Source organism: Thunnus thynnus, chromosome 9 (genome assembly GCF_963924715.1).
Source record: "Thunnus thynnus chromosome 9, fThuThy2.1, whole genome shotgun sequence".
Classification (NCBI taxonomy): Eukaryota; Metazoa; Chordata; class Actinopteri; order Scombriformes; family Scombridae; genus Thunnus; species Thunnus thynnus.
Window position 1 is genome coordinate 27,702,452 of NC_089525.1, and position 27,661 is coordinate 27,730,112.

The 27,661-nt window shown below is 38.4% G+C and overlaps 1 protein-coding gene across 1 annotated transcript; it reads left to right on the forward strand.

Moving 5' to 3' along the window:
- The first annotated feature begins 303 nt into the window (after nucleotides 1-303).
- tapt1a (transmembrane anterior posterior transformation 1a) lies at nucleotides 304-26,360 on the forward strand. Its single transcript, XM_067599920.1, has 14 exons — nucleotides 304-531; nucleotides 3,528-3,658; nucleotides 5,544-5,662; nucleotides 10,305-10,467; nucleotides 11,096-11,231; nucleotides 11,902-11,999; nucleotides 12,343-12,412; nucleotides 13,737-13,817; nucleotides 16,094-16,203; nucleotides 16,367-16,426; nucleotides 16,552-16,620; nucleotides 16,779-16,855; nucleotides 18,290-18,459; nucleotides 23,121-26,360. Exons 1-14 carry the CDS (start codon nucleotides 342-344, stop codon nucleotides 23,426-23,428), a joined length of 1,782 nt encoding a protein of 593 aa, XP_067456021.1. The 5' UTR covers nucleotides 304-341; the 3' UTR covers nucleotides 23,429-26,360.
- The last annotated feature ends 1,301 nt before the right edge of the window (nucleotides 26,361-27,661 follow it).

A 27,661-nucleotide genomic window follows, 5' to 3' on the forward strand; every position in this document is an offset into this window, starting at 1 on the left:
GTAAATAAATTTGACAAGATCAACGTGTAGGAGCAGGAACGTGAATTATAAAATTGAAATAAAATAAAAATATTTAAATATATAGTGAATAAATAAATATATTAAAATAAAATAACGGAAATTCTATGTTTCCAAAAAATGTAATTAGAATAATTATTTGTTGTTATTATATGTTGGAATTATTTTAGAGACTTAAAAAGGTAAAATCATTAAGGAACAGAGAAAATAATGTTTTGTTTTTGTTTTTTTTTCTTTTTTGAAATTATCATTATCATGACGTTGTTTATCATGACGTTGTTTACTATGACGTTGCATAGAGTGACGCGGCTGCCAAAGTAAAGATGGCGGACTTATCGGGGACCGAGCTGTCAGAAGAGAAAGAAGCAGAAATTGAGCTCAAGAAAAGACAAAAACGACCGTGGGAGGATTTGCACAAGTCGGGCAAAATCAGTATAACCCCAGCACTGCCGGAAACGTTGGGATTTTACGATATAAGTGCTGTCAGGAGGGAGCAGCGGGAGCTGTCAGCAGGTAAACGTCGGGTCTCCCCTTAACTGACGTTCCTGAACGTTAGCTACAGCTAATAAACGTTAGGCAGTTAAACGGGTCAAATACTACGTATTCTTTGCGTTTTGTAACCGTGTAGCATTGTAACTGTCGTGACTTCATTAATAAGTTTAACGTTAGCAGTATTATCAAACATAAGTAAATTAGATATGGGTCATGAGCAGTTGTAAAAACGTTATTTTGAGTCGTTGTCAACGGTTGTTGTTTACAGTCAGTGCTAGCTCGATTAACTGCTAAATAATGAACTGTCGCTGGTGCTACTGCTCAATAAACCTGCCAGTAAAAAAAAACTCTTTGACTGACACAATATAGCCATTATTTTAAACTAGCTTTGGATCTTCTCCGCCACTATCTAGCTACTCTAGTAATGTCTAAAGTTTAGTTTGGCATGGCGACGGTAGTTAGCTGCTTTAAGTTCGGCAGTTCAGTGAGCAGTAAACGTAATCTACCATCGCACTCAAACATGTTGTTATCTTGGTATGTTACAGTGTCTAAACACACATTCTTCACTTCAGGGTGTCCAGAGATCATGCTACCTCGGTGTTGCACCAAATTCTGTGACCCATTAGATTCTGTGACCTGATAAAGTTAAAGGATAGGTTCACACTTTTTCAAGTCTGTCTTAAAATAACAGTCAAGTGCTCATATGAAAACCAAAAGCGGTTTTCCTCGCTGTAATTATTCCTCCTGTTGATACTGGCTGTTAAAAGATCCCCTTCAAATGCACTTTTAATGTAAGTGATCTACAGTGTGTCCACACAGTCATTTTGTGCAGAAATGCATTTAAAAGTTTATCTAAAGCTTATATGAGGCCTCAGCAGCCTTAGTTAGTCATATCAAGTGGATATCTGCTACATTTAGTCTTTTTAGTATCAAATTTTTTGTGGTCTTTGTGTTTCATTGGACAGTGTTTCCCTGTAGAGCTGCAGTGGAAGTATAGTAACAAAAAGAGGGACTTTGGCACTAAAAAGGCTGCAACAATGAAAGATATCTACTTGATTTGACTCATTTTTATGGCTGAAGTGTCATATCCGCTTCAGATAAACTTTTAAATACATTTTTGCACTGAAAGAGGACTGTGGATTTTGTCCCCCATCACTTACATTGTAAGTGCGTTATGAAGGGATCCTCTAATTGCCAGTATGAAAAGGAGGAATGATTATGACAAGAAAACATGTTTCAATGTTCATTTGGGCACCTGACTGTTGTTTTAAGACAGACTTGAAAAACTGTGAACCTGTCCTTTGAGACATATTGCTACTGCAATTGTTTTTTATCACATTGTATCACCATGAATGGTGCCTCTTTACTATTGAGATAGTATAGAGGTACCAGGTCACACATTTTAACAGTTGATATAGCATTAACTGTAGTGTAGGCCTGAAAAAATCAGTCTGCAACTACTGTTTTTGACAATTGATCACCTGTTTCAGTCACTTTTAAGTGCCATGGTTCCAGCCTGGAACCAGGGCATGTTTGAAGCGTTTCTTTGTCTTATTTGATGGTAAACTGAATATCTTTGGGTTGTGGACTGGTTGGGACAAAAGAAAACATTTTAGGTTGCATATTGGCCTTTGGGAAACAGTGATAGACACTTTTCACCATTTTCTGAACTTTTAAAGATGAAAATGACTAATCGATTAATCGAGAAAATAATCGACATATTAAATGATAATGAGAATAATCGTTAGTTGCAGCCCTAGTAGACACTTTGGGCTTTTTCATGTAGTTAAATTTCCTAGCATCAAAGAAACTGAGGGGCCACAATTTTCTGCACACTGAAATCACAATTATCAAAATCTGTGACCTTATCTCAGTACTGTGGAGGCACCATGTTTAGTAACAGCTATCAAAGTAAAGTATGTAAATAAGTAAAAGAAACATTTACTGTGGTAATGTAGCTAAAAGTCCTAATTGGGTCAGAGAACAGGAGTGTGGGTTACCCATAAGCATACTTTACTGGCCCCGCACACACTCCTGTAGATCCTCATCTGACCCTGTATATTGTGCATTTATTAAGTTATGGGTACATCTGATGCTAAATAAATATAGAACAATATAAAATACAAATACTACAAACACTGTAGCTGAGATAAGGTGAACATTTGCACAATATCATTGAAAATATACATTATTAGACTCTTGAGCCTTAGTTTATGTGATTGTTAACTCATTTTGTAATGCGGGGGTGCTTGTGGATGCTAAATTTACTTGAACCCTCTATTAAAGTGGTTCAGCTCTCTGTGTGACCTTAACAACAAAACTGTAGCAAGTTGAGCAACATTATAATGTTAGGTCATGAGATGTGTAATGCACAGCAAACTCATCTTTGTCTGAGATTTATGAGGTGTGACATGTTTGACAGGTACTCACAGGGTGAAGTCAAGTGGAACAAATTCCAAGACAGTATGGAGGCATTTAGGGTATCGACAGCCTGAGACAGTTAACAGATCCAGCAACTTGGCTACAACTTGTATTTGTTCCGCTGTTTTCCTTTTAGTTATGTATCCCGAGTTTGTTTATTAACCTTCGTTTTCATTTAAAGAGTTTCTAAGTTTAAACCATATCATAATCCAATCAGTGTTTCATTTTGAATTACCCTTAAATATGCGACATGGCTTTCTTGATTCAAAGGTGCACTGTGTTACAGGGCAACAGTAAGTGTCTTATGATATCAGTTATACAGCAGTTATGGCTTAGGAGTAGGGAAGAAAGTCCATGGACATATCACACAGAGCTTCATGAAGCATGTTCAGCTTTACCAAAGATGTGTTCATGTTGCACTGTGAGTTAAGAATATTTTCAGTCCTCCACTTTCCACCATTCAGAGAAGTTTCCTCCTCTTTCACTTTGCAGTGTGACTCTCCAAAGGTTGGCGCTCTCATTGTGTTGATAGCCATTGTTGTAATTGTTGCAGACAATGGCATTGTGGAAACACTGTTGCTCTAATGTTGTTCCAGATCCGTCGTTGACACGCTTCATTTGCACGGAGCTCACCAGAGGCTACTTCCTGGAGCACAATGAGGCAAAGTACACCGAGCGCAGAGAGAGAGTTTACACATGTATGCGTATTCCCAAGGAGCTTGAGAAGGTATCGTATAACACGAGCCCCCAACGCTGCTGCCCCTTTTAACTTCAGCTACCTCCCTCTGGTTGTTCTGTCATTCACATCTCAGCACACACAAGGCACAAAACAGCCCATTGTTGTTATAAATTAACTTATGTGTGTGTGTGTGTATATATATATATATATATACATATATATATATATATTAAATTTTATTCACATTCGTTTTGATTAAGTATGCAGTTTTGAAACATCACTTTAGATTCTGTTAAAGTCTATTTGTCATTATTTTTAACATTATATTGACTTGATGATTCATTATTTTGAAAATTATGTAAAGATGAATTAATAATGAAAGTAATCATTAGGTGCAGTCCCAACTCCACCCACACACATACACACATTTTTTTAATACTTATAATATATGTTTGTAAAGCAACAGTGTGTAAAATAGCATTTCTTTTGCCATGTGCTGGACTGATTCAGTATATTTTTGTTGTTCTTGTCATGAGCCACCAGGTGGCAGTTTTGGAGCTCATCTGGAGTGCATCAAACTGTATGATGTCTCTTTCCAGGAATCAGTTTTACAGTACCTCTTGTTAACTAGCATATCTTTATTATATCAACCACCTTGTTTTCCCTCTAACCTGTTTAAAATGCAAGCCTTAATTACTATGGTGCATCAAAAAGTAGGCTTTTTCTATATTTACATATTTATAGATTTGATTTATTGATCGAGACAGTGTGCAGTTTTAAACATTAAAGATGCACTGCACCGGAGTTAGCTCGAAGCTAATCTGCGTCTGTAGTCCCCCACAATCAAAACATACAAAAGCACAACAACAAACAATACAAAACATACAAAAAAACAACACACATAACACACCATACAAAATACAAAGCTACAAACAGCACATCACATACACCCACAATGTCAATTAGAAATGAATAATGTAAACGTGTCAAATTAAAAGCAAGACTACCTGCGCTAATGAGAAGACCATAGATGAAGTTTAGACTCAGTGGTCACACAGCTGATTGGGATTCAGATCTTAATTTGTGGTTTTCAGAGTTGCATAAACTCCATTTCTCAGCATAAATGGGTCCTATCAAGTGAGCCCAGGTTGATGTAGCTCCTACTGGCTTAGTTTTTCCTCCTCCACTTGGGGGCAAGAGAGGAATGTGTGTAAACATAAGAGAACTCAGTGGCTTGACTATGTTAAGCAGCCTAACCAACTTCATGGATATCTAACAAGGCCCCCAAAAAAAGTCACACAGAATCTACCAATGAGAAACAAACCCTCCCACCAGCTTCTACCAATACTTACAGCAGCGCCGTCATATTTTCACAGTTAGAAGTAGGTGTCAGAAGCAATCGGATGTCTTAAATATACTGCTCTTAAAACAGCCCTAAAATGACAAGGAAATGGCTTTTCAAATATGGGAAACTGTGAAGGTATGTGCCTGCTGCGCAACTGGTTTAGGCCTAGACCTTTTCTTGGTAGTTAATAGCTTTCGCCTGGCTTTTCTTCAGACGCAAAGGAGACGAAAGATAAGTGAAGTACTCAAAAAATGTTAGAGGACAGTTTTTCAGCTAGAAGTCTTTAGTTAGATTTGAGGAGCCTACAGGGTTTCTCTCCAGCCGATGGTCTGACTTTATTTTATTTTAATGTACAGTGCTTGTTAAACAAGATCAGCTTTGATGAGTGAAAGTTGTACATCATTTACCTACAATATTTTACTCTATGGTGTCGGAAAAATACTTGTTTATCTTTAAAGATTACAGATTTTTAAGTGTGTGTGTCTGCAATCTCTGTTGTTTCTCTCAGATGTGATGCCCTAAAACCTGAACATTGTTTACACTGACAATCGTTGTTTGACTCTGAGGTGTTGGTGTGTAACTTTACAGCTGATGATATTTGGCTTCTTCTTGTGTGTGGACGCCTTCCTGTACGTCTTCACTCTGCTGCCCCTCAGGGTGCTGCTGGCCCTGCTCCGCCTCCTCACCCTGCCATGCTGTGGCTTCAGGTCAGAGCCTACACACACATATTCTCTACTACTCCCACACACACACAAACATAAATTATACCTCCATAAAATCCTGTAACCGATGAACACTCAGACTTAAAGGATATACCTACACACAGCAGCGCATAATCTGCAGGTATGAGTACACGTTTGTACAGATGTGTGGGCTGCACAGTTACAGCTAACAACAACAACAGCAGAAACAGCTTATATTGGTGCAAAGATGACTCTAACTTAATATTTTTTATGTTTTTTGTCGATATTCAAAGAGCTGTTGTATTTTCTGCTGTGTCAGTTTGCTGTATGTATGTCTAACTGTAAAACATTAACATCAGTTAAACTGGAATTATTCATTATTTTTTCCAATTTTAAGGTCACAATACTTTATCATGATTATTCCTCAATCTTGGGAACAAAATAGTTTCATTCAATTTGCACATTTTAAAAAGGACACTGCCTTCCGTTCACACTATATTAATAAATATAGCTGTGTAGATAACTGAATGCAGCGTGTCAAAACGTTGAATCTACTGTGTTAGCCAAAATCATGACTGCCATCATCATGTATGATTAAATGTGCAGCCCGACCGGTACATATAAGTAAAGATAAAATGTAGCTACATATGTGCATCATATGAATGAAGATAATTAGGTACTCACACAAATACATTCGTACATATAACCCTACTGTGTTCAGATTGTTCTGGTTTGGTACGTTAGCATGATTTGTCTAAAAGAAATATGTCTTCTTTTTTTATGTAGTTGAACAGACTGAATATTGAAACACTATTATTTAGCTGAACCTGCATGAAAAGGCCTTGCAAAGAATGTTTGTATTTACTCCTATCCAACACATGTAACCATTATTTACTACTTTTAACAGCCATTATAATGGCATGATTTGTTTGTATAGTTTCTATACACAGTTGTTGTAAATAAGAATTTTTTTCATCTACCACAAAGATCAAAACTAGAGCTTTTTACGCATTCTGTGAAAGATCTGGTACTTCTCGTATATCAGCTACTGTATTAAGGTTTTGCTTATTAGTCGTCTAGATTATGTTGCTCTCTTGTTATGTACATAAAAACATACATTACATCAGGTGTTTAAATGTTCCTATACAGGTCTGAAAACTGTTTAAATTCATTTGGTTATACAGTGATAAACTTGTTTTCACTCTGAACACATATTGACCAGAACTCCACGAATCATTTTGAAATTGAATAGCAGTGCAGTATGCATACAGCTTCAGGGCATAAACACCTGAACTCACCAATTGGCACCCCCCCTGTCCTCATACCCGCCTCACCGTCTGTCTGATTCTGCCCTTGCCTTCCTCCCCCTGCAGGGCACGCACATGCCCCTACTGCAGAAGAAGCAGGTACGCTCCCACGAGCCCATCGAGGCTGCATTAATGTTATCATTGTCCTGAACTGGCCTACACACTCATTCACCAGTTTCTCTTCATCTCCATCGTGTCTGTTAATATGTACGGCTTGGCACCGCACGTCATGTTCCATTCTCAAAAGCCAGAGCAGCCATGTTGGTTCCTCTTAAGTCTGGAATTTGTTTTTGGTTTTTTTGTAGATGTCGTTGTTGTTGTTTTTTGTTTTTTTTCAAGCCATCCAGAGAAGGTTTGCTGAGCATGCATGCTCATTCTCATTCTCATCCCCATGTTGCTTGTCAGTGACACAGCTGCACACACTCAAACTGGAGGGCTGCCTAATAACACCAGTCTGTTTGGTCACTGAGCAGCTCTTCTGGAGCAGTTTGGGGCTCAGTTGCCTTGACTTAAAGGTTTCTCTCAGCAGTAGTGTGAAAGAGGGGAAAAACTCTGGTTATTCACCTTCCCTGTACAGATATCCCCAGCTGCTCCACAGAAGCAAAACGGCTATTTTCTGCTTCTATAACAAGGTTTTTATATCAGAAAGCTTTCTCTGGCTTAATGCATACTGTCAGGGTAATACAGTATGAATGGCACATAGAGATGGCTACTTGGAATGCAGCACAATAGCTGACTGCACCCAAACATAATATTCATGTGTTATAGAGATAATGCTTGTAGAACGGAGATAGTGAGCACTGCTGCTTTGTGCCGACTACATTCCCGGCTGGCTGCAGTAGCTTCGCATCCAGAGAGCAGTGTGTGTTTCACATGCTGGGGGAGAAGATACTGTGAGACGAGGTTGCTCTGAGTTTGCACCTTAACCACCTGAATACCAAAGCAGATATTTAACATGTTGGGGGGGGGGGTTGTAGAGAAGTGTAGTAGTGTGGGTTAGAGCTGAAGCAATGAATCCATTATTGATGAGCTGACAGATCATCGATTGATCATTTCAGTTATTTATTCAGCAAACATGTCAAACTTCTCAATTTTATATCATTGTAAATTAAACACATTTTTTACTAAATGAATACTCAAATAATTGAAAAAATTGTAGGTTATCTTACATGTCTGATTGAACTGTTTTTACACTATTACCTTAGTAATGTTTGCTGAATAAATTCAGCAGCAGTCCCTCACTCATTTATCTTCTGTTACACTTCCTTTGACCTTTATTTATTTATCTACTGTTAGTTATTGTTGTACATTCATTAGTGAACAAAAACATTTAAATTAAGTGCAAAATATGAAGTAGATTACATGAATGACTTGACCACTGGATGGAGCCATAGCATCAGGAAACCAATGGAACTAGGGACAGCCTCATGATATTGGATTGTGGCCCATTTTATCTGCATCTTCTCTTTTGTGATTAGTATAGATATGACAAAAGAAAACAATAAGGGTTAATGACGTTAACCCAGGATCACCTCATCATCGTAATCACGGGAAATAAACGGTATCCTCGATAAACTGTACATCCAAAGTAAACTCCGACCGTTCTTTTCTTCCATTCATACGAAGGCAATCACTGTCTTTTATGCTTCGGACAAAAAAGGCCCAGATGTTCATTTCACCCTGTTCTCTTCACAGCTCTGTGCTCAGCTGCACACAGATTCAGCAGACAGAGAGACACTTGATTAAGCTAATTTACACGTCTTCTCCAACACAGGCCTTTTTTTTTTTTTTTTCTCTCAGCTTGGACTCGGCTCCTGAAATACTTCAGATATCAGATAACCAACCCCTCTCTTCTGAAACATATTCTCTTTTCCTTTCTTGTGTTTTTTTTTTTAAGTGTAAGGTAAGGGGCAGCCCTGTTGTTGTGATGCAAGATTAATCAACAGTCGCTTAAGTTAATTAAGGTAATAGTGTCTGTTAGAGTAGTTCATTGTTGTTCTGCTGTGTCTTGTGAACTAGTGAGTCGGTCCAGGATTAGTCTGTGTGGTTTATAGTGATTTTAGTGGAAAATCTGACAGCAGTATCTGTAGAATAGTGTTTAACTTGTAACAAAGTCGTGGTAACATGTCTTAACAATCACATCCATCTTCAGAACATAACCTTTTCCCTTTACGAAAATCCGAATATTAGTGAATATTGAATTTGTTAACGAAGCAGCCTGTGCGATGAGTAGATGAAACATATTTTAATGCCGGAGTTAGAAGTGGTTGCAGACACGTAGACCAGTCACACAGCTGACATGGAAAATATGGTGGAATTAAGCTCTCTGGCTCTGCCCGGTTATCCCTGTCACAGTAAATACTAAATAACCGGTCCTATGGATTTGTCAGCCCTCCTCTTAACATGCTCCCAAGCTGCCACTGCCAACCACTGCCATTAATTATGAAGCTTCATACGTTTTGAAACACAAGTTATTGCCCACAGACAAGACATGCTTTGCTGTTCCTGCATTATGTGACAGCTTAGCCACTGTGTTTTCCTCCATCTATTCAACTCCATTTGAAACATTTCTGTCCAAAATGCTGTTCCCATTTTTGTGACAAAGGTGAAATATTTACAAGAAAAGATACATTCTCCATACTCAAAAATTTGTTTTTGTTGGTGCACTGTGGCATGTTTGGTGGATAAGAATGGAATCATATAAGAGCATAAAGAAACATAGAGCCAAAACAGAAACATATTAGATTACTTTTAGCATAAAGCAGATACTAACTTCAATATTCATATTGTGTTCTTGTGTTATCAGTGCTTGTTTGCCCTTTCCCTTGTGTGGAATATCCAATTTTGAACAGAAATGAACTGTTTATCCCTGTATGTGTTCCTCTTCTGTTTCCTTGCATGAGATGAATAGCAGAGATCTTTCAGAGCCTTCATGAGCAGCATTAGTCAGTGACACTCGTCATCTGGTTTTGTAATGAATCTGTAGACAGCTCCTTCCTCACTCGGCTTCTTTCACTGTGTGTCAGTCGATCTCAGTATCAGTGAAGTTTGTAAAACAGTGTATGTGTCAGTGCTGTAAATGCTTGTATGCATTCCAAATTCATACATAGCTCACTAAAATGTTTTGTCTGTCAGCATACACATACATCATATCTGTGTAAACAGATATAACTGTTCACTGACACAATATAATGACAGATTATGTGCATGTGGATACACAGATACACTGCACTGTGTATCTCAGCATGCAAGTTTGCATTCAAATATGCAAGAATGCACTGAAAAGTTATATAAATATGTCTAAATAACCATATACAGATACTATAAGTTAATGTTTTTGTGTGTGTGTGTTTGGTTAGCGGGTCCCGGCTGCTGCAGCCAGCGCAGGTGTGTGACATGCTGAAGGGCCTGATCCTGGTGCTGTGCTTCTCCATGATGCATTATGTAGATTACTCCATGATGTACCACCTGATCAGAGGACAGTCTGTCATCAAACTCTACATCATCTACAACATGTTGGAGGTACATCATATTTTATACAATCTAACATCTGCATTCAGTGGAAACTGTTATTTTTTTTAGCACAGGTGGCCTCAGCAGGATTTAAACCGAAAAGTGTTAGCGCCATCTGCTGCAGCATCATATACACAGATCATACCTATTGATACATTTCAATCACTATTCTTGCACCTGCACTGTGGAAGTATGTTACAACTGAGGCAGACTAACTATAGATTTTGGTTTAGTATAGAGTCACACTGATAAATCAGCCATGTATATACAGTATATTGGCCAGTATTAGCTTATTGCAGATATATTTGTATGGGCATATATGTTGGCTTAGAGGTTAAAGGAAATTGCAGGATAGAAATGCCAAAGATACGTCTGAGATGATTTAGAAACCATGTTGCTAGGTAGTCGGTGTACTATGCCAGGACTTTTTTTTTTTTTTTTTAAGCCTTGGAAATAAACAACATTTGTAGGAAAGTCTTGATGTTAAAAACATTGAGGTGCTGTAAGAGTAATTAATGTAACTGACAGGTGATAAAACTGACATCTAGGCGGGAAAAAAAGTGAAATGAACAATACATCTGTTTGAATCACATACTAACTTTTTAAGTTATGATGTCACTTGTCCTTCCTCTGTAAGGTGGCAGATCGCCTCTTCTCCTCCTTCGGTCAAGACATCCTGGATGCTCTCTACTGGACAGCTACAGAACCCAAAGAACGGAAAAGAGACAGTATAGGAGTCATCCCTCACTTCCTCATGGCCGTTTTTTATGTTTGTATCCTTCTCATTCAAATCCACAGCAGCAATATGGGTGTTTTAAGACTCAACAGGCAAGATTTGTCATTTGTGAAGTAAGCTGATTATATTATATGATATTTTGTGATTGACATTTGATGTCTCTTTCCTCTGTGTCAAAGTTTCCAGTGGCGTAGTCTGATCTAATGCTCATAACTATTGTGAGACCCTGTGTGACCATTGGAGAAGATGAATAAAGCCTCTGAGTTCAGCATTACAGTCACTAGAATTCATTTTGTTTTTGATTTTCTCCTGACTAGACAGACTAGAAAAAAAAAAGGCAAAAACTGATTATTTTTATTTCCTTTGAAGTTTTTGTGCTTTGAACTTAAACTAGTTGAGTTCAGTGCATGCCATGTGTATTTTTAGTTTTCTTTAACCATTCAGTCATACATGCCAGGTTTGATGTAGAAGTTTTGGTAACTATCTGGGAAGGTTTAAATCCCTTCACTTAATAATCTAAGCATTTAGCTGATGTTGTTAGTGGCAGAGCAGAGGATCTTTTTTTAAGGATATTTCAGAAAAACAAATGACTTCTGATGGTCACAGCTGAACTGCTTTCAGGCATTGTACTTTGGGTTTTGATTAGAAGGTAGTTTGTCTAACCAATAAGCTGCATTGCATTGTTTTCCTGAGTGAACGTCGATCAGTCCTCCATGCCATCCTCATCATGGTCCAAGCCTCCACCCTCAATGTTGCCTTCAACTCACACAACAAGTCCTTGCTCACCATCATGATGTCCAACAACGTTAGTACACACACACACACACACACACACAAACCTACTACTACCACTACTACTACACAGGTGTACACAATAATCTGCGCACAAACAGGAAAGCCTGATGAGATTGTTTAAGCAGCTACACACACACACACACAAACAAAATATATGCATATGTGCCCACAAACTACATTTTAATTGAATCATCTGTATGCAGATGTATCCCAGGAAGATGGAACTTGACATGTCGGTGATGAAATGTTGCTGCTGTAGCTGCAACATGTTAGTTTCTCTTTTTATTTTCAGGATAATATTTACTGCTAAATGCATTTCTTTCTTTGTTTTTTTTCTGTTTTCTCAAACACAGTTTGTGGAGATAAAAGGAAGTGTGTTCAAGAAATTTGAGAAGAACAACTTATTCCAAATGTCCAACAGTGGTAAGATACTCATTGTCTCATCTGAAATCACTGATTTAATATATTATTATTAGTATTGATTGAAAAGGGCGCTGGTACCAAAAACATATTTAAAATTGAAAAACATCAGTACAGGTTTTCCATATCTGGTAACACTTCATTTCGTGTTGTTTCACTGTTTATCTGATGATGTCAGTCTGCTCAGAATTTACACTTACAAAATTAAAAACCTGTAAAAATATTCACAGAGAATCACACAGAGTTTCTCACAGTCTTTACCAGAAAATGAGGCGCCACAATATATAATTATATTTGCTTCATGTTGTTTCTTCTTGTTGCTTAAGGGTAACAACATGGAAAATTTTGCATCTAAAGAACATGTTGCACAAATAAGTATTTTTTGTACTTTCTGATCCTGTTCAGAAAATATGTTAGCGATTGTTTGACGGAAAGGCAAAAGTCTAAAGTATAACAGACCTGTTGAAATACTTTGTTGTACATTAGTAATAAATGTGAAATCTAATAACACTCAGAACAGTTCTTGCTGCCCCACAAATGTTTAAAAGCAACACTTTCTCTTATGGAAAAAGCTACTTTTTTAGCTAATCACATAGGCAAAACATAAGCTTCTTTTGTCAATTTCTGTAGGATAGATGTATGATGAAAATGACTTGATTCCTGGTAAAATGTTTAGCATACAAAGGGTTACTCACTCTTCCTCAAATAGAAAGCTTTTATGAATCCATCCATGTTGCTTTGATAGGAAGAATACAAATGCAGTTATAGATTAAATGCCTTGCGCATTTCGCCCTTTAATCCCCCAAGGCAGCAGGTTTTTATCTCAGTCACTCTTATTGTATTCTAATGACCTCAGAAGACAATAAGCCATTATCAGCTGCCATTTTCCTCTCACAACTTGGAAGATTGCCTGTTTATGGAGCCGGGCTTGGTCCTAACTAGCATGGCATTATCAGAACAGATGATTGCATTCTACAACATCTACAGCTGAGTCTTCAATTTGCACGAGATGGATGTTTATAGCATCCATTACTTTGGCAAGACTAAAAGCCACTGTAGCTATTATGTGCTGCTAAAATAAATGCACAATTACTCTTCAGTTACTTCACTGCACATTTATGCATAATAAAGTTGATGGATCTGACTCCTTTAAAACTTTCTTTCATACTTTCACACACATATACAGCACAAGGTCATCAAATGTGGGTGAATGAAACTTTCTGCAGTTGTGCCTTAAGTGAAGATGCTTTACTAGTAGCATTTTTTTAGCCATGTTGTTCAGGGCGGAGATATTATAATTGCAAATTTTCTTATTTTATCCTGGCAGACATCAAGGAACGGTTCACCAGCTACGTTCTCCTGCTCATCGTTTGTCTCAGGAATATGGAGCAGTTCTCATGGAACCCAGGTAATTATCTGTTTTCCCTAAAACTGCAGTTTAATAGACTCTTTATATTATAATAAGAAGCATACTGTCTCAGGTTTGTTCACCATACTTTTAAAAATTAAAATACTTCCACCGTAGCTCAGTGCTAGTCATGCTAAAGATTCAGTTTTGAGCAGCTCCTTCCCTGATGATTTTGTTGACCCATTGCAACACCATGGGGATCTTTCCACTACCGACAGAGCAGTGTGAAGGGGCATTTCTGTATTACAGCTCTCTGAAAACAGTCAGCTCCTCCTGCTACTCTCCAAGCCAGACTCACCATAGATGACAGACATGGCCTGTCAACAGCAATCATAACTCTGATGCACTAATACTATCAGAACCACAGCCTTCTATTGCTAAAGAGGTATACAAATCACAACTCCCCGGTAATTCACTTATCCTGCATGCTGCATTAGTGGTGACTGCACTTCTTTGTTTACAATATACAGTAGAAGCAAATCACCGTCTCTCAGCTAATTACCTACTAAACACTTCTCATGTCATCCATTTTAACTGTTGTTAAAATGAGAAGTGTGAAATTAGAGCCAAAGCTGCTTTGTGCATTAAATATTGGAAATGTATGCAAGTATACCAACCTTAAGAAAAAAAATACTATTAAACTAGGCTTTTCTTCTTTTAAAGGGGCTCTTTTGTGCTTTTCCTTATTTTCAGTCATAAATATAATATTACAATATCAGATGTTCATGTTAAATGTGGCCAAAGTGTCAGATAATGAGGTAAACATATGTAGAAGTTATCCCTGTGAGCAAAAAGGACCGGCTTCAGACTGCTCTGAACACTCGGTTCCCAATGGTTTTTTCTATTTTCAGCCTGATGTTGGCTCATGATGGATTTCTTTGTATGGTCATCTGCTCCACGCACAGCGGGCGAGTTCTGTGCTCCACTCCGCTAACATTATAGTGTTTTTCCATTGTTTTGGGGGTATTCACGCAGAGCCATGACTCGAGTCGAGCTGGCATGCTGTGAATGTTTTTCCATCACACAGCACAGCAAAGTAAAATAAATAGTTTACCTGTTGGAGTTGTGCTGGTCATCTGCAGCTCTTCATCACACATTATCATCAGTGTGGCTGTCTCTTCCTCCCTGTATTATTTCTAACTGATCCGCTGAACAAAGAGCTCAAAGTATCTCCATATCTTGTGTTGACTGGGTTTTAGCGCTGCTAACGAATCTCTGCTAATTCTTCATAATAAAGTCTCCTGTTATTTAGTCATTTAAAAACTTTTAATATGAAGCAGTAAAGCAGGAAGTGTTGGGTTTTCATCAGCAGTAACTTAACACGACTCTGATACGGCTGCCCCTCGGCAGGCTTCCAGAAAGGAGCTAAGACTGCCTGTTAGCGACAGAGGCTGAACTGAGGGGCTGCCTAAAGGGCCAGTATGAGATAAATAAGAGTTGTTTTTTAACTGTGAATCATGCAAAGCTACTCTAGTGGAGTCCCAGAATAAAAATATAGAGAGAGCAGGAAATGATTATAGTAGGTCCCCATTAAATTCTGCTATTAAGCTTTGGGCCATATAGTTTTTTGTGCACATGATGTGGAGCTGGTCATTTTTCATAAGAGATGTATGCACATAGCAGTTGCCAAACTTGTACAATGCAGCTAAAAAAAAAATTGACTGCATTTTATTGTGTAAGTAATTAAACTACTTAAAATCTTAAAACTCAAAATTACTGCTGTTTGCAGAACCTGAGACATGAGTGTCATGAGGTTGAATCCTGATTTTGATCTTTGCGAGGGGAAGTAGCACAGTAAGAATAACTGAGGTGCTACTGAGCAAGATATTTAGACTAGTGTTGACTAGTCGATTTAAATTGTTAACAAATAAATTATTAAACAATTTTAATACTGTATTTTTATAAATCAATTATGAAGTTGCTGTTCTAGCTTCTTAAATGTTAGGATCATTATGAACTGAATAACTTTGAAATGTTGGTCAGACAAAACAAGCAATTTGAAGATATTCCTTTGGGCTATGGGAAATTATGATGGGCATTTTTCACTATTTTCTGACATTGTCCTGACATTTCATAGGCTGTAATCACTTAAATGAAAACATAATCAGATTAACAGATAAATTGATATTGAAAATGAATTGTTAATTGTACATTAGTTGTAACAGGTGGGGTTACAGCTACAGCCCCACAATCGAGGAAACTTTCCCAGCATAAATTAAGTTGAAAACATTTTTATGTGTAACATATAAACTTTCTTGTGTTATCTCTTCCCTCAGACCACCTTTGGGTGTTGTTCCCTGATGTCTTTATGGTCCTCACCTCTGAAGTTGCTGTCGACATCATTAAGCATGCTTTCATCACCAAGTTCAACGACATCACTGCAGATGTAAGAGCTAAACCTGATCATTACTTCTATAACAGCCTCATTCACCAACCAAGGACTCGTCCAACACAATACATGTGTAATGTAACACTGTACTGTATGTGGTCCATCTTAAATGAGACTTGTTTGATTCCAAACTACATTCTTCTGCTCATCTCTTTCCCAGGTGTACAGTGAATACAGAGCCAGTTTGGCTTTCGATCTTGTCAGCAGTCGACAGAAGAACGTAAGCAACCGTTTCTTTTTTTCACACCACTGTCATTATACTTACATAAAGAGCATGGAGCCTACGCAGCTAATCAATGCAGTTTTGTTGAGTGCTGTAACCTGTGCTCGTCTGTCACTGTGTAGGCTTGTACAGACTACAGTGACTCAGTGGCTCGGAGGATGGGCTTCATCCCTCTGCCTTTGGCTGTTCTGGTAAGAGAGGCTGCAGTCTGTTGCTGCTCAGGCACTAAATACCAGCAAAGAGTTTAGTCTTCATTGTCACATAAACATTAGTCAGAATTCCTCCAAACTTTACTTCAAAGCTGAACATGTATGTGAAACTATATTCTTCTTGTTTTATGTTTTAACAGCTTATTCGAGTGGTCATGAGTTCGGTAAAGGTGCAAGGAGCACTGTCATACACGTGTGTGTTCCTTTTTTATCTTGGGTAAGTCTATTAAAATCATAATGTTTGCTTTAGTGTTATTACATGATTTTATTGAAGATTGTCCTTCCCAGCATCCATTAAATGAGCTTTTAAGCCACATCTTACTGCGCTTGTAGTGAACAGGATATTTTTATTTTACATATGCTGTATATATGTTAATCTGACTGTGAAAATGTAGCTCGGGAGGAGATTTAAAAGCTGAAACTGAAGTTGTCCATGCAGAATAATCTGGTGATGAATATTTTGCCGTTCCCTCCATCTCCTTGTTGAACTACAGGCTCGTATCATTGAAATACAGATCTCATTATAGAAGTCTGTGTGTCTATATTTTTGATTCTGAACACAGTATTCATTTAGTCGTAGATCACTGAGTGTTTACGTTTGATTTCTTTGTTTATAGTGTGTCAAATATGCACAGATACTCTCACACAAACACAGACACTCATATACAGACATGCTCGCACAGCCGCGGTCTCTTGGACGCACACTAACACATGCAGGCGCTGTCATAAACACACATTCACAGACATACACAGTTACATAAGCATTAACACTGTACCCTCACGTTCTCCCTGTGCTGAGCTGCTGATATCCGCGCTCACTCTCATTTGCCGTATCCCATCGGGCTTGTACCATTGAAGAGTTTCCCTCAGGGTGAAGAATACAATGTTGTCATCTCTAGTGCCATCTTTGGCCTTCCCTACCCCCTTATTTAAAAATAGCTCTGGCTTGAACAGACCGCTGCGCTTTGGCAAAGATTCAGCCGCGCTGTCACGCTCTCAGTCCGAAACACCCTGTCACAGCGAGCAGTGGTCCACAGACCCAAATGTGTCTGTCTCTCTCTGATCACAGTGTCAAGCCCAGGCCTAATAGCTAAACCCAGAAACACAGAAGGATCATACACATCAGCATCCTGGTGTCAGTGGTGGGATGTGAACAGTGGTGAATGAAACCAGATGGTAGAAGAGATTCATTATAGCTGCGGCCCAGCTCAAGACGGCACTGAGTTAACTCTGCTACATCTCGGTGCTGAATAACAGCAAGAAAGGCTGTTCAGTTATGACTATAATTGTAATCATCATTATTTTGCAATTTATTTTGATCACAATTTACCAAACTCTACAGTTTTTTTAATTTAGTGCTGAGTCCATCAACCAAATGAGCAAAAAAGGTTCCAAAAGCAATGACGTGTGAAATGTTTTAACACTGTCAGCAAGCCAATATTTTATGATTGATTGCACATATTTAAAAGAAAATCAACACATAGACTCAGATAAATGTGTAGCTTTACAGTAGAACTGCTAATGCTTTGTCATGTTTTTATTGTTTTGTTAGTTTCATAAGACTCTAAGCAGCCTGAACCTGAAGAAAGGGAGAGTTTAATTCTTCCAGTTAGAAATGCACCTCTCTAACTGCAGTGTTCTCTCTCTTTAGGCTGGTTACACTGAAAGTGTTGAACAGTATTGTGCTGCTGGGAAAGTCGTGTGTTTACGTCAAGAGGGCCAACATGGAGGACAAACTGTTTGAGAGGCCCTCGACAGCTCCATCCTCGTCTGCCAAGAGCCCCAGCAAAGCTGACCAGGCCACGTGTCCAGCACCTTCAGGTAAAGCACTCACAACTGAACACCAGCTCTACTGCAGTACCTCTCGCATATTTGTACTATCAATTTATAGCCAAACAATACGATAATCTACTTTGAGATGATGGTGACTGGTGAAAACATTCTCACTATCAGTCCTGTGTTACAGCTAGTGTGTGAGAGGGAATTTGGGAATAATATAAAAGTTCAAAGCATTTAAAACTTCATTTAAAGATCTTCTGCATTTTAAACAGTAGTTCACATCATGATCCTATTTATCCTGTTTTGGTCAGAGCATTTACTGAAAAATGTGTTCATCACTGTAAAAGGGACAAAATACTATTGGGTCAGGTTTATTTATAAAAAGGAGCATGCAGTTTGACCCAGTTTTAAGGGGGAATGTTCCCAGTCACTCTACATAATCTCAGCTTGATCACACTTTGTCCCTCTCACTAATTACACTGTCTGGAACTATCAGTGTTCCTACAGTGAAAGTTTACATTTTCAGGCTTGTATAGAACTACATTTTGGATTTGCCATCCATGGGACTGTTGATAAATTATGATTTTCTCAATGTCTAGTTGCCTTTTATAAGATTAAAAACTCAGTCATTTCCTGATTAAATGAGTCCATTTACATGTTTACCGTACCTGCTAAAACAAGACAGCAAATTAGTGCTAATACATTAGATACTGAAGTTTTATTGAGCAATCTTATCCTCAGGTTGTAGTAACCCTCGTTAAGGTGATCATGCAGATGACAGAGAATCAAATGCAATTATTTTCAATTAGACACAAGCTTGTATTTACAAAGCTTTTTTTTGAAACGTTATAAATAGCTATATACTGTTTTGGAGATATGAAAAGTGTCCCTGTGGTTCTCTGGAATGGAAATCTTGTAAATGAGACGTCCTGGGATTTAGTCTTGCTTTTAATAATGCTGCATGTTGCCCTCCACCTCTGACTCACTCACTGATCTTTTGTGTCTCTCTGCACTTTGAGACACTGTAAATAAAACCAGTGTCTTACAATAATCTTTTCAAACACACATGCAGAACGCTCATTAGTTTGTGTTGCGTTAACAGAAAATAAAGCACTTATGTTTTATATCTCCAACTAGGGTCAATAGTGCTGATTTTATTTGTTTTCACCTCCTGTATTTGTCTATTTCCTGCTCCGTCGTTTCCAAAGCAACACGAGGCTTACCAGCTCACCCTGCCTGAGAGAAGAATCATGTTTATATTAACATTTTAAGGCATTTAGCTGACACTTTAATTTACATTTTAGGCATTTAGCTGATACCTGTACCCAGACAGATTTGTCAGCAGGTAGGAGCTCAGTGTCCGGCTTTAGGCAGCTGATGGACACATCCAGTGTCTGGTGATGCACAAATCAAACCTGTGACCTTTTGGTTGTAGAGAAGTCTAAATATCAGGCCATAGCTTCATCCCAAACACCTAAAACAAATGTATGTTCCCCAAATTATCATCATCGTTTTGGATGCTGTTTTATATTCTAAGTGGCAACTTAGCAAAGCAAACATTTATGTTATGGTTTACCTGCAGTAATGCTCATTCTTTGTATTATGGTTTAAGTACAGTATAATGTCATGTAGTCTTGTTTATAGGGCTGCAACTAGTTATTAATAATTCATAGCTAGTTATTATCATTATGGTGAAAACACACCCTGGTTACAGCTTCTCCACTGTGAGTGTTTGCTGCTTTTTTGTCTCGTGTGATGGTAAACTTAATATCTTCAGGTTTTTGGTCAGACAAAGCAAGCAATTTGAGGATTTCACCTTGGGATTCACAAAATAGTGATCTACCTTTTTCACCATATACAGACAATGTAGTGATAAAATGATCATAGTATATATATACATATATATATATATATATATATATATATATATATATATATATATATATATATATATATATGTATATGTCACATTTGACTGATATCTACAGTAAAAAAAACAAATTATTCCCACATTCATATATTTACATATGAATTCCTTCATTAAGATTCATGTAAATATTTTGACAAATTGTTCAACACGCCCTGCACCTACAGTAAGACACACACACACATACACACACACAATCAGACACAGATTCGGAGGTGGCAGTATCTTCCTGTCATCCGCAGCCAAATCCCCGCAGATCTTTTCTCCCGTGTGTGCCACGGACCCGCCTGCTGAGCTGAGCCAGGAGCTTTAAAATGACAAAGATCCTGATGGTGCATCATGTCATATCAAACATCAAAGTACTTGTGTTTCAAATGAATCTGCTTCCTCAAAAAGCAGCAGCAGCAGCAGCAGCAGCCACAAGGCTTAAAGCACCACACTCCAACATATAGAGTATAATATTAACCACTTCCAGGTTGTGGGAAATTTAATGGGAGTCTTTCCTTCTGCTTCCCACATATTCAGCTGCCGGGATTTGAACCAGCGACCTCATGCTAACTACTTTAGCCTATGCCTCAAGCTTTACCTGCTGCTCCAGCGGATTCACTGCACAATTATGCTCTTCTGTATGTCTTTGTCTTTACAATGATCCGGATTCACATAACTCTGCATACGCCATCTGTCTATACTGCATGTTTCTGTCTGGAGGGCAGAAATGAGTAATGAGTGGTTTCACATCAGCCATTTGCTGAAGCGAAAGCCACATGGAGAAGCGAATGAGAAATCATGTTGTTGGTTCAGTCAGGTGGAACAGTGAAGTAAAACTATGTTTGGTCAGATCCAACGCGTAGTCAGCCACGTCTCAGCCAAATCAGAACAAGAATATATAACTGTGAATCTCAAACAGTGACCCTCTCCAAAGACAAAAATATTGTGTATTCTGATGCCAGCTTTAATAGGGTCTGAGGCAATTTTTTAAAAAATCAAAAAGTCAAAATAAACCTGCTACAAGGAATGAAATAAGGCTTGTGGGGATGGATTTATATACTGACCATCCACCAGGCCTTATTATGAATTCCTCACTGACTCAACACTGAATTATTCAGACAGAACCGAAGGTAATACCTGACATTTTCTAATATTCTGCTGGCCTGCGTTGATGCTCACTACTCCTATGGCCTCCATCATATTTTAAATTCTTCCTAGTGCCTTACTCAAACACACATATACAGTATATATATATATATATACACAGTATATGCACAGTGGACTGCGGTAGTTCTGTACTGTAAAGTGTCACTTCTGCTCTGTCTACAGTAAGAATTGGAGGTTTGTTGTAGCCAGATAGCCCGGGGCTGGGCGGTGGTCTCTGTGGGCAGCCTTGTTAATATCCAATGCTGCTTTGCTCAAGTCTCTGTGATATGATGAATTATTCTGTTTGGTTGATTTTCTTAATATAACTACACTCAGTGCTCTCAAAAGTTTAAAAGCCTGCGCAGTGTTTTCTCTTAACATAATGCAATGGATTGTGATAATATTTAACCGAGACCGCATCACACATGTCAGCTTCCGTTCTCCGGCTACGTTTCATTCTTCTCCCTCCGTGCTGCTTAAAACTGAGCCGTCAGGTGGTTGCAGGTTTCCTGACTTGTGGACCAGACAGGTTGAATCACGTCGCGTCACTCAAGCCAGAACAACTTTACACCTTCTGTTACAGGCTGAAGATTGTCGCTCGCAGTCAGCACATCACCCTCTGTTCTAAATTATCTATTTTATTTGTTTTTCTAACATCTTTGTGTGTTAGATGGTGATTCTAGAGTCATTCTTAGTTTGAAAAACAGATAAAACAGTTTTAAAAACAGCTACAATAGGCAGTGATAGAATAACTCAAGTACGGAAACTGAAAATGAAACATATAATAAAAGGATGACAGTTGTGCAGAGGGTGATTGTTCATCTTTTTGTTCCTCAATTGTTTTAGCAAGAAGTTACATCCAGTTTGCTGAAATGATATGTTGATTCATTGAATAAATGATAGACATAACATTACAGTTCTTATTATCAATTAATCGTTTGCTGGTTCCAGTTTCGCAAATTTGAGGCTTTGCTGCTTGGAGTTTTTAATCATCATAAATTGAATATCTTTGAATTTGAACTGTTTGAAGAAGCAATTTGAAGACGTTATCTCGGACTTGCATAAAATGTGGTGGTCATTTTCTTTCGCTATTTTATAGAGAAACAATCAATCCAATCTGACTAATAATCATAAGTTGCAGCTCTAATCAATAATTGTGTTTTCTTACTTTTTATATTTTGACCGTTATGCACAAAGGCAGTTATGTGAAACCCTACTACCCAATAAACCTGTTTCTGTTTCAGATTCTATTTGAGTTGAATACTGCACTGCAACCCTGGAAAAGTCTTAAAGGCTAAACTGTCACTTCCCAGAGCAAAGTTTTGAATTGAGGCATCACTTTGTTTCATATGAAAGTGCAAACAGAAGTGGAAGCGTTTATGGTGAAGGGAAAGAAGAAGACATTTATGATTTCCACAGTCGAGCTGATTGTGGTGATGGTAACACAGAAGTAGTACCACGCTAGTACTACAGTTTCATGTACAGTGTTATAAGTTTATTTAGAGAACATCAGTTAAACGTGTTAAGTAATGTTATTTTACTCTTAGAACTCCGAAAGAAAGCCGAACAACCAAAACATTCATCCATTTGTTATCTTGTCTGTCTGTCAGAGAGTTAAATTTAGGTTCACTCCTCTTTACAGGTGAATCAAAGGTGGAGCAGATCCCTGTCCCACCTTGCAGCACACCATCCTCGTCCTCTTCTTCCTCTGTGACCACCCAGCCGACTCCCAGGACTGACTTGTTTCCTCCCCCGCCCACCGAAGCCCCGCCCGCTGCACCAGCTAGCCATCCTCCAACCCCACTACCTGAAGCTGAGCAACCCGCACCCTCGATCCCCAAAGAGGAGGAGGGGGAGGCACAAGGAGCCTCTGAACTGAAGCACAGGACTCCCAAAAAGGACCTGCTGGAGATCGACCGTTTCACAATCTGTGGTAACCGCATCGACTGACCGGCGGGATGTAGCGATCAACCACTCAGGAAAGACGGAGAGCAAACGGCGCCTCAGCCTGGCTCTCCTGGCCAACAGCAGCAGAAAGCTGAGTATTTATTAAAGTCAGTGGCAATACAGTAAGTTATTGTGAACGTGGACACACAGTGTCAGACGATCCTGCTGTTGTTGATGCCTAAAGTCGACGAGTTTCATAAAGAAAACTTCAGCTGGCTTATTAACAGCGGGAGAAAGAGAATGTGACTGAGGCAGCCCAGTCGTCAGGATGAACTGGCGTGTGTGTGTGTGTTTGTGTGTTTGTGTGTGTGTGAAAGTGTTAGGATGGTTCAGTATTTAGAGTGAATATGCAGGTGTGAGGGTGTGTGAGATTGCGTACGTGTGAGCGTGAGAGCACACAAGCACTTCCTGTCTGAGCAGCACTGGGACCAGAAGTCAGAAGTTTCTCAGTTCGCTCGGCAGCCAGAAAACAGACAAACTTCCAGATTCTATTAAAAGTAACAGCAGAATCATTTTTCACTGTATCAAATGTTTACTTTTTCCTCAAGAAAACTTTATTTCAAAAAGTTGTTTTTTTTTATATTGGGTGTCATCCAACATATCAACCCAATACGATACTGAGGTTACAACAATTCAGCTTAGAAATGTAGATCTGAAATCTGTGTGAAGGCTTCTGAGAAGTTCCTTTAAACACGGGACTTTACACCAGTGGTTCCCAACCTGAAGGTCATGACCCTCACACAAATAGTAATAATGTAAGATAAGTCTGGTGGGTCACGATGATTAACAAAACTTTTTTTGCCCTTTTTCTGGTGAATTAACTAGATAATCTTACCTTATCGGGTCTCTGAAACAGAAAAACAGAAATATAATCACTTTTTGGTTGAACAGGGTTGACAGACATACAACTGGTGATGAAGGGTTTTTAAATAAGGGGTCGTGAGCCGAAAAGGTTGGGAAACACTGCAATAAGCAGTCACACACTGTTAGTATTAGAGTCTATGCATTGCTGCTTGCTCCATTACCTGGTGAATACAGAGTATATACCTCAGTGAGACTAGTCTGAAAATTGAAGTGATGCATCTTTTTAATTTCCAGCATAGTTTTGATAGCGTTGTGAAGTCGACTGAGAACAGCGACTTTTAAATTAGAGCCTTAAGTAGAGCCTTTCGTTTACACAGCCAACAGATAAAGCCATTTGCAGTCCACACTGCGCCCGCAGCGACCGAAGGACCTTTCATTACAGAACCAGTCAGCGTACGACATTAACAGAAGCTGCCGGTCAAATGCTGGTAAATTCTGACTGCTGACACTAAATCTGCTGCTTCTACCGGCTGATTACGCAGCCAGACATCTTTCAGAGGTCCGCTTTAAAAAACAGAAAAGAAAATTTGCTTTTAGGTTGAAAGATGCAACAAAATGCAGATAAACATTGGAGATAAAGTTCATTTCTTTCTTGTCTAGGATGCATTTTTTTCCATTATCTATATCTCCTTTATAGGCAGAGAAAAACAGTCATTATTAGAAATCCATCATTTAAAATGATAGTGGAAAAGAGTCATCACTTTGACTAATATGACGCTGCATCCTTCAACAAGTAACCAATGTCTGTCGCTTTGTTAAAGAAATAGTATTTCATGTTTCATTACTTCTGATCTTGTGAATGTTTGCACTGATGGACCGTATTGTGTTAAATTTTGCTACACGACAGGTCACGTTTCTCATTCGACTCTCAAGTAATGTCATCTAAGTGTGGACGTCTTAGGATGATAGAAGCAATATTTCCACAACAAATTGCCTTTTTTTTTTTTTTTGCATGTGAATTTTAAGACTTATTTTGTTGACTGACTTGTGAAGTTGTTTGTTATGATTTAGCCTTTTCTTTTATTGCAAAAAAAAAAATCTATAAATACAGTATCTACCCTACAATATAACGCCTTCACCATTAAGCTTTTCATTTGTGACTCATGTATGTAATGGAGTCTAAGTAAAGTATAATATAATATTCCTGAAATTATATCAGTTTTAGAATTTGATTTCAGGCTATGAAGTTCCAGCAGCCGTGCCAAATATTTCAGTTGTGTCTGAGCTCTTCAGTCACTTTTGTTAATCTGATCTAAATCTGTTGAAATCAATCAATAATGGTACATCACGTAGCGCTTTGCATTTATTAGAATAGTTGCAGCACTTTGAAGAATTATAAAGATAGATACATGACATGACTGATACTGAATGTAATTATTAAAGTCTTTAATTATCAACAGTCTCAAAACAAATGATTTTAAAAACTACCTTCTAGTGCACTCGTCTAATCACTTACTTTATTTGGGACTTTAAAAGGTACTTTTCTGCCCTGTTAAATGCACTCTATAACATATGACATCATAATATATTTAAAGTTGCTTTGGTAAAAGCTGTCATAATGTCATATTTTACATTAAGCAGTAGGAAAATGTACATAGTGTAAAACATATCAGCATTTATTTGATTCAGTTTTGGAAAAAAAAAGGCTCTTTTTAATGTTCATTACCATTGTAATAATTAAGATAGTTCTATTTTTGGAGCTGCCAAGTTGTGATATGATAATATTTTTTTGCGCATGAAACTTGACTCGTGGTTTTGTGAAACGCCTCGTCTCTACTGGCCTGAGCTCAGTGTCACTGTGGTCCGTCTGGCTCACAGAGCGTCTCCACTGTCAGCTGGCTGAGTCTTTTGCTGGTTCCAGTCTACAGTGGAGATCAAGCTGTTCCTGACTGAACCACAGCTGGACCCGACTAGGCTCGACTCAGCTAATGGAGACGAGGCAGAAGTGTTCTTATGCGAGCTGCGATGGTCTGGTACACTGCCTGCTTTGTCTCATCAGTTTGGTTCCTTATTTAATTCCTACCTTGATATCCTATGCCCCCTTTTGGATTAATAAAAGTTGGTTTCTCAAGTGTGTCGCTTTAATGTAACAATCTGAGAAATAATAATTATCTAGGATTGTTTTTTTGTTACATTGCGTTTTTGAAGATATGTCAAAAATTTGTGTTCTTTCATCGCAGTCTCTTCTCTCTGTGTAGGAGTTGAACTTATTTTGGAAATTATCCAATTATTTTGGATAAATATTGAGCCTCAGACTTCATGCTGTTCGTGTGTACTTTCTAAATTTGGGTCATGATGAGATAAATTTCCTTCAGATCTGACTGAAGCTTCACAGTATCAGTAAGTTTCATTTGCTCCTCAGAATCCAGGTTTCCTTTGAAGTGTTCCTCACATGTCTAAACTGCCTGGAAAAATAGGAATTGCATTTGGTCATTTCCATTATTTAAGGTCTCATCAAAACGAGGAATTTATGAAACTACTGCATGGAAAATTACAAAATGCTGTTAAATCCAAGTGCACAAAAATGTCTGTTTTTAGGAGTTTAATATCCATAACTTGGTTTACTCAGACAGCCCAGTGTCTTCTAAAGCACAAAAACAATAGACTCTTCACATTAAAGTGAAATATGATCACATGTTGGGAAATATTTTTACATGTGAACTGCCAACGTGGCTATATACTATGTGAAATTATGTTTCACATGTGAGGTTTTACATGTCACACATGAAATATTGAGGATTACATGTGCAAGACGACACTGTGAGAAATGTCTGAAAAGCTGTATGTGAATTTTTCACACATAAAGCAGTGTGTTTCAAATCTTAAATTTACATCTGCTTTCTTGTAGGCAAATAGATTTTATATATGAAACATAAGCAGCTGAATTCTGGGAAAACCCAGTAAGTGGAGTTGGGATCGTTCCATCAAACTACAAATTTCGAGGTCAAGAATGAACTTTCGTGCTTTACTTTGAAGCCGACACGACGAGAACTGTGGGTGAAATCATAACAGCTGCTGAGCTCTTGTGTCAACGGACCCATCTTCATGACGACTGAGCACACCCCAGTCCGCTGATGAATACCATACAATACGGTTGAAAGCTCCAGAACAAGCTTGAGTCGGGATTTTTTGTGAAACTATGCAATTTGAAATTATATTTCTGCTGTGTGAAGCATACCAAAACACAGGATTACAGCTCCACATGGATAACAGGAACAGAGGAAGGAGCTTTCTTTTTTTGCCTGTAGCTGCCTGTAAGCAAGAGGTTTACACCAGCCGTGACCTCACCTGTCCGGAGGCCGGGTCTCACAGTATCTGTTCAGGAGGTAAGGTCAGGCAGAGTAAATCTGCCGCAGACATTATTAGAGGGCT